The following is an 8,275-nucleotide window of genomic DNA, read 5'->3' as shown; positions in this document are numbered from 1 at the left end:
TCCTTTTATCTATAATAAACTTTAGCCTCTGCCTTATCTAGTAGCAGTTATGAGATGGCTAATATACATTTTAAGTTATTCTTGAAAACACATTCATGATTATTTGTTTGGTTGAGAGTTTGGGGTTTTTTGGTTTTTTGTTTGTTTGTTTGTTTTTTGTTTGTTTGTTTTTTGTTTGTTTGGGTAGTGAGATCAGTTCTTAGCCCAATATACCTTTGCCATTGATAGCGTTGATACAGGGCTCTCACTTAAGAAATCCTTTCTGTTGGATTGGCCTGTGGCTTTTGCCTAGGCAGGTGGGCAGCCACTGGAGTCGGGGTTGGGAAAACAGCTGATAAAGCAATGGGGAGCTAGCCAGTAAGCAGAGTCCTTCCTTAGCCTCCCTCAATGATGGGCTCTAAAGAAAGACTAAGTTGAAATATGCCCTTTCCTCTCTGAGCTGGTTACAGTCAGTGTTTATCTCGCAACAGAGATGTGAACTAGAAAAGGCAGCCGAACTATTATCTTTACTTTGGACCTTTTAGCTTTATTATTATCTGAGGACCTCTAGGAGTGGAGGATGTATTTTTAAGAGCTTGCATTCTAAAGCTTCTCCTGTCGATATTTCTTGGTTCTTTTCTCTTAAAAGAGCCTTCTTAGACAGAGAAAAAGGAGGGAGGTGATTGGAGAAGGGATGGAGAGAAGAAGGTTTATGGGACATATGGGGAGGGGGAATCCGGGAAAAGGGAAATCATTTGGAATGTAAACAAAGAATATAGAAAATAAAAATATTAAAAAATAAAAAAGAGCCTTCTGAATGGTCTCACTATTGAGAGATACTTTAAAAAAAAAACACAAAAAACAACAACAACAAAAAAAACCTAAAAACGGGAAAGGGCGCGTTCATTCACCCCTAAAAGAACAAGGCTTGTTGTTGTTTTGCTTTCTTCCATGACTTTTGGTCCCACTGAGATTCCGACCGAGACTACATTTCCCAGCAGGCCATGCTCAGACCTACGGGTGCCCGCATGGGACCGGGGAGCTCTGGGGGGCGGCACAGGAGCAGAACCGGGTTGCTGACGGGCCAGCGCTTCGTGGTTTGAATGGCTGCGGGCCCGGGCCCTGAGCACATCTGAAGAGCCGCGGCCTCAGGGTGCGCCATGGCATCTGGAGGCAATCAGTCGCCACCGCCTCCTTCTGCTGCTGCAGCCAGCTCGGAGGAAGAGGAGGAGGATGGTGACGCCGCGGATCGGGCGCAGCCCGCGGGGTCCCCGAGCCATCAGATCCAGCAGCGGTTCGAGGAGCTATGCAGCCGCCTTAACATGGACGAAGCGGCGCGTGCCGAGGCCTGGAGCAGCTACCGTAGCATGAGCGAGAGCTACACGCTGGAGGTATGTGGTCAGACCAGACCCCTTGCGGAGGTCGGGGACTCGGGGTGGCTCTCGGGTCCCTTGGTCGTTTGCACCGCACCATTGCCTCCCCCTGGCTTTGCAGCCGTCAGAGGAGACGCATTAAGTTTCGGGCTTGCTTATGTATGAGAACGGCTTAGGATTTATTGTCCCCCACCCCCGGCAGATGAAAAGCGGGTGTAGACACACAACATTTGTTGCTGAGCTCGGGCACTCTTTTTGGCTGTCATCCAGGTGTAGGCTTGTTATGTTCCGTTCTTGGGACGGGGCTTGCAGTTAAGGAATATGGCTATTCGGGCCAGTGCCTGTCAACTCTGCAGGCACCTCCCCTGTACGGACCAATGGGAGGTGACCCGGAAGTCCGGGTTGTTTATCAGCTGCCTGTGCGTGTGGCCATTTGATTTTATATATAGCTTATGGAAGGAGCAGAGCAAAGAGGCCCCCAACCCGAAAGCTAAGCAAGATGTTATTTAACTATAATACAGCTGTACTTGTGCCATTCTTCCGAGTCGGTTTATTTATATTTTTTAAAAATCGTCACACATCGAATTCCCCTCTCTCCATTTGTTACACCCACAATAAAGAAACATGGCAGCTTTAGACCTAGATCTGAGTGACTCTGGACAAGTTTTTAACCACAGTGAGACTCGGTTTTATTGTGGAAGCAGTTTTGTTATTTGTGCCCTCTTCAAAGTGCTTACCTAAAGCTTAACTAAAGCAAAGTGTGTATGTGTGCAGAAAATTTCATCTACTGAGGCGGCCTGGCTGAAGAGACCGTAGCCTTCTTCCTGACTCAGTGTTTCCTGTAACCAGGCAAAGAGGGGGAACTTCCGGTTTGAAGGTCATAAATACCCCCAAATGAACTCTTACTTCACCTTAGAGATGGCGCTATAAATTAGCAAGAATAAGCATTATAACATCGCTGAGGCCTCAAGTCACAGACTAAGTCATATGAAGCCTAGTGTCATATATACAAGTGGCATTTAACAGATGCTTAGTAAATTTGTGTGTGTGTGTGTGTGTGTGTGTGTGTGAGAGAGAGAGAGAGAGAGAGAGAGAGAGAATGCGACTTTGGAGAATTTATCTTTTCACCAATGAATCACTGTGGGTCCGTTAAATCTGTTGTCTGTCAGCTAGCGCCTTTACTTGCTCAACCTTGCCAGCTTGATCAAGTAAATTATTGTTGAAAACATATTCACTATTTCTTGTTTGGCCAAGGCTTTCTATTTATTTGTTTGTTTATTATTTGTTTATTTTATTTGGATTGGGTAGCGAGGGTTTATTCTCGAGTTGTAGCCGAGGTTACTCTTGTCATAGCTTTGTTGTCCACTTGACACACCTGGGACGGGGGAGACGTCATTTGAGGGGTCACCTCCATCAGGTGGACAGTTGGCACTCCTCTAGGGGCATGTTCTTAATTGCTAATTGATGCCACCACTGTGGGTTATGCCACCACTGCTGGTCCTGGGTTCTACAGTATTACTTGTTTCAATTCTTGCCTCCAGGTTCCTGCCTGCAGTTCCTGACTGTAACCTATAAACCAAATAAACCCTTTCCTCTCCAAGCTGCTTTTAGTCAAGGGTCTAGCATAGCACATCTAGGACAACCCTATACTGTCACGAGTACTCATTTTCTTTGGAGTATTCCCAGAGCCCCTCTCTCTTGCCATAGTTTTCTAGCTACTGGGATGTAAAGCAGTGGATGAAATTTAGAACTCCCTGATGCAGTCAGGAATACTGCAGAGTAAGTCATGTGGCCGGCAGTTACCTGAAAACGGACAGAGGAAATGAAGCTCGCTTGATACCTAATACTTACCTTCTGCTTTAGAATTATTTCAGCTGTTTCCCTGAAATCGTTTTTTAAAATTGTATTTTATGCAAATAAATGGTTTGTCCACATGTATGTCTGTGTCCCTAATGTAGGCTCGGGACCTAAAGAGGCCAGAAGAGGGTGTCAGAGTCCCTGGATCTGGAATTATACAATTAATGCCACCACATGGGTACTGGGGATGAAACCCGAGACCTCTGGGAGAACAGCCACTGCTCTTAACCACTGGTCCATCTCTCCAGCCCTGTTTTCTGAATTCTTGTAGTTTTAATTCTCACTGTTGTCCGAGAAGAAAATGAAACCTCTGGGCTTCAGTAGTTTGTCTACAGTGAGATCTCTAATTCGTAGCTGAGGCAGATCTACTCAAGTTACATGCCCTTGGACTGTGAATTTGAAATGACTCCACCCCACTGCCACCCATTTTTTTGTTTGTTTGTTTTGGTTTGGTTTTATACGAGACAGGGTCTCTTATAATACAGCCTGGTCTTGAACTTGCTGAGGGTGTAGCTGAGGATGACCTTGAACTTCTGCTCCTCAAGCCAGTAGGAGTTATAAGAGTGGGCCGTCATATCCAGTTAATGCCCAGGACCTCAAGAGTGCCAGGGGAGCGCGAGCCACCAAGCTGTCTCCTCAGCCTGACAATGACTGTTAAAGATTTTTCAACAGATATTTGTTAGGGTTAATGATGAACCAGGTTCAGAGGAATCTTTCCCTCTGTTGTTGGTGGCCCCAGGCATGTATTACTTTGCAAAGCTCTTATTCATTTCCTTTATCCTTCAAGTGTTGTAACATTCTCATGGGTAAGACTATTTTTTTTCTTTCCTTTTCTGGGAATGATGTAATTGTAAATTCTCTCATCTCCCGTATACCCTTTTTTTAGAACAAAGATGACACTATAACTGCTTACCTATATTCTTCCTAAAAGATCAGGATGGCAGAACAATTCAGCAATTGAAAAGCTCAGTTTACCCTGAGGTCATCCATCCAATCGGGAAATCACGACAGCATAGGGTTGAGGTTGTGCTGCAGGGGACTGTGTATGGTGGTGAGGCCTTGAGTTCTAATACCAGCACTGCCAAAACAAAAACCAAACACTGTATGAAACTGTTGCTCAGAGCTGTGTTTAAGGGGAGGAGAGAGGATTCGATGGGAAACGTATTGTGTGAGCATGTGGACCTGAGTCTGGATCCTAACATCCTTTCTGAAAGCCGGACACTGTGCTGTGGTTTGGGAATTCGGGCAGTGCAGAGGAGATGCCACATTTCTGCATCAAGATGACTGTTGTCTCACCTTGAGTCACAAGGGTGGGCACAGCTCAGCGTGGCAGGGCTCCTTGGGCATCTCTCTCTCTAACTGGCCACTGCCATGTTTTCTCTCTCAGCATGACAGTTGAAGGGAGGCACACTTTTTCTGTTGGTTTATGACATCCTCAAAGACGGAGGCAGGTGTCTGTGACCTTTGAAATTGTATAGCATCACTAATACTTGTGGTACTAGTAGAGACAGTCAGGTAAAGGGGCATAAGACTCTGCCCTGCTTCAAGATAAAGGAACAGAGACACAGCACCATGCATAGACGAATGTCGGTGTCACATACCAGAAGAGGCTGCGGGCAACAAGGGCCGTCACTTTCGATATGAATGCACGAAGTTTGACTCTGAAGCACACGGAAGTCATGAGCTAAAAGTCTGTTTTCTTTTTCAGGGCAATGATCTTCACTGGTTAGCATGTGCCTTATATGTGGCTTGCAGAAAATCTGTTCCGACTGTGAGCAAAGGGACTGCTGAAGGAAACTATGTGTCCTTAACTCGAATCCTTCGATGTTCGGAGCAGAGGTAAGGATATTAAAGCTTTAGAAGGCGAATATAGATAAAATTTAAAAAGCGTAGAAACCACACTGATAATGAAAAGTCCCTTTGTTTACTATTTTCTGAGTGTGTAACACACACAGCTGAATTTAGAATCCGAGTCGTGGGTTTCCTTTACCGTCTCAGAGTCAGGATCATGTCGTACGAACTTGAGTCTGTTTGAACTGTAAGGCATTCAAGGTTATAACTTATTGTATAATGTTGCTATACAGTTAAATAAAGATATTGGCAAGCTTTTGAAGATACCATGGATTGAAAAGGTAAATAAATATGAATTATGAGACAATATGCTTAGATACATATGCATAGAACTTGTGTTTTAATGAACACGGAATATGTAGTAAAACTGAAGCTGTATATCTTACAAGCCTACAGAAACACCTGCACACATACAAAGATGTTTATTGCAACATTCAAAAAGTCATGGTTTTTATATGTGTATGAGTGTCTTCATGCATATATGTGTACCATGTGTGTTCCTGGTGTCTGTGGAGGCCAGAAGAAGGCACTGGATTTCCTGGAACTAGAGTTATAGATGGTTGTGAGCTGCCATGTGGCTGCTGGAACAGAACCTGCGTCCTTTTCCAAGAGCAACAAATGTTCTTAGCCTCTGAGCCACCTCTCCAGTCCTACCCAATTTTATTAAGGCAAAATCAGAAGTAACCTGTCTCTGTTTGTTGAGTGAGTGCAGAAAGTTATTGTATGTTCATAGGAAGGAATGGTTTTATTAATTAAATAAATGATCTAGATATTTCTATGTATCGACATTAATGAACTTCAGAAACGTTAAACGAAAATTAAGTTGCAGAATGCTACTTACAGTGTGATACATTTTACATAAAATCTAAAAACAAGCAAAAGATATTACTAATTTTTTATGAATATATGTATGGAAAAAAATCAAACTGACTTCAGAATTGGGGTTGCATTTGGGAGGTGTGGAAAATAGATTAGGAAGATGTGTAAATTGAATTTTTGGCTATTTCTATCCTAACTTTAGTATCTTTTTAAAATTTTTTAGGTTCCTTTTATTATTTTATGTGTCCAAGCATTTTGCTTGCATGTATGTATGTGGTGCCATGTGCACGTTTGATGTCCAAGGAGGTCAGAAGAGGACATTAGATCCCCTGGGACTGTAGTAAAAGATGGTCGTGTGGGACCGTGTGGTTGCTAGGCATTGAGCCCAGGTCCTCTGCGAGAACAGCAAATACTCTTTTAAGTATGATGAGCCATCTCTCCAGCCCCATAGTTCTAGTATTTCAAAGATCTGAGCCCCAGGGGCCAGGGAGAAGACTCCGTGGGTAAAAGCTCCTACCGAACCCAGCAGAAAAATCCAAGTGAAGAAGTCATTGAGAAAGGCACCAGGCATCAATTTCTGTCTTCCATGTGCATGACCATGTGTCAACTACATGAAACACACACATACACACACACACACACACACACACACACACACACACACAAACCAAACCTGAGCAGAGGTCATGAGGCCTGGGGTAGGAGATTAAACTAGTCAAAGGCACCAGTTGGATTTTATGTCATTGTCCAAATATAATTCAATGAAATGATTTTAGTTTACTGTATTGGCATTCCCTTGTATTGGCATACCATCACCTTTACGTTACTAAAGTACCTCTTTTTTATTTTTAAATATCAGCCTGATTGAATTTTTTAACAAGATGAAGAAGTGGGAAGACATGGCAAATCTACCCCCACATTTCCGAGAACGTACTGAAAGGTTAGAAAGAAACTTCACTGTTTCTGCTGTGATTTTTAAGAAATATGAACCCATTTTTCAAGACATTTTTAAATATCCCCAAGAAGAACAACCTCGACAGCAAAGAGGAAGAAAACAGAGGTATGTGTCTGTGCATCAGGATTAAATGTTTAAATATTTATAAAATGCTTTCATAAACAACCCCTGAGAAGCTGGGAATTTTTGTTTGTTTGTTTTGAAACAGGGCTTTGCTATGTAGCGTTGGAGGCATGGGATCCAGTTTGTAGACCAGGCTAGCCTCCCATTCAAAGATTTGCCTGCCTCTGCCTCTGAGTCCTGGGGTTAAAGACATAGATACTACCATGCCTGGCTTCAAATATATTTTTTTAAATAATAATAATTTGTTGTTGCTCTTTGCCATATGTTAGAAGTTGCCTGGCTTCTTTCACAATTCAAAATTACATTGATATAATTTTTCCCTTTTTATTTAAGCAACCCACATTGCAGGTTGCACAAATCAGACCCCAAGCACTTTTTCCAGTTGTCTTTCTTGGTATTGATCAGATACTGGTATTTTCTATTATTTGGTCTTTATGTCAAACTGAATAATAGTCCCTGAAATGAGTTTGATGTTCATAACCAGTCAACGCCAAAGAAACTGAGAGGTGAGAACAGGGGACTTCAGCTACTGCGAGCTTGTTTTCTGGTCAGACCTACAAAACCAGCTTACTCTAGCTAGTTCTCTCTGTCTTTACAAAGACACAAACTGCCCTCCTTTAATAGCCGAGGTTATTTAAAACAGAAAGGGAAACTTTGCTATTAAAGTATGTGAGGAAATTTCCTCTTAAGTAGAGCTACAACATATAAGAAAGGTACAAGAGGCTGGGTATAGTTACACAGAACTGTAATCCCAGCATTAAGGAGGCTGAGGCAGGGGGATCACTTGGACTGTATAAAAGAGATTCTGTTTTAGCCAAGAGAGAAAGAGCGAGAGCGAGAGAGAAACAGAGACAGAGAGACAATGAGAGAGACAGACAGACAGAGAGAGACAGAGAAAGAAAGAGAGGGGGGAGGGAGGGAGGGAGGGAACAAAGCAAAATCAAACCCCCCTAAAATTGGGGAAGGAATATCCTTGTGTAGCTCAGGCTGGCCACAAACTTGCTATCCTTCTGTATCAGCCTTCCAGGCACTGGGATTACAGGAATGTCCTAGCACATCCAGTTTACTCTATAGGTCTTGGCACTTTCTAGAACTTTCTGCTAACAGTCATACTAAGATGTAACTGTGTGTCGCGAGGCAAGCACTCTTCTCAGGTGTGTGCGTGTAATATGATAACCTTAAGAGTCTGAGCCTTGCTACCTAGGGAAAATTAACTCCTAGAGACCAGTCCATGCACCTGGCAGTGGATAGAACTGCAGAACCCGTACGCTTTACCATGATGGCCCAGCCATTGAGTGTGACTGTAATGTACAGCTGT

General features: G+C 43.2%; 1 protein-coding gene across 2 annotated transcripts in view; it reads left to right on the top strand.

The window, feature by feature from the left end:
- Positions 1–1,016: 1,016 nt before the first annotated feature.
- The window catches only part of Rbl2 (RB transcriptional corepressor like 2), a 51,115-nt gene continuing 43,856 nt past the window's right edge, over positions 1,017–8,275 (top strand). For both annotated transcript variants that reach the window (XM_052167215.1, XM_052167214.1), the window contains exons 1-3: positions 1,017–1,370; positions 4,918–5,048; positions 6,739–6,939. In XM_052167215.1, the coding sequence (XP_052023175.1) occupies positions 1,140–1,370; positions 4,918–5,048; positions 6,739–6,939 (563 nt within the window). In that variant the 5' untranslated portion in view covers positions 1,017–1,139. The remainder of the gene's footprint in view (positions 1,371–4,917; positions 5,049–6,738; positions 6,940–8,275) is intronic.

The sequence above is a fragment of the Apodemus sylvaticus genome, chromosome 21, assembly GCF_947179515.1.
Source record: "Apodemus sylvaticus chromosome 21, mApoSyl1.1, whole genome shotgun sequence".
Classification (NCBI taxonomy): domain Eukaryota; kingdom Metazoa; phylum Chordata; class Mammalia; order Rodentia; family Muridae; genus Apodemus; species Apodemus sylvaticus.
This window is presented reverse-complemented; position numbering and strand designations above follow the sequence as displayed.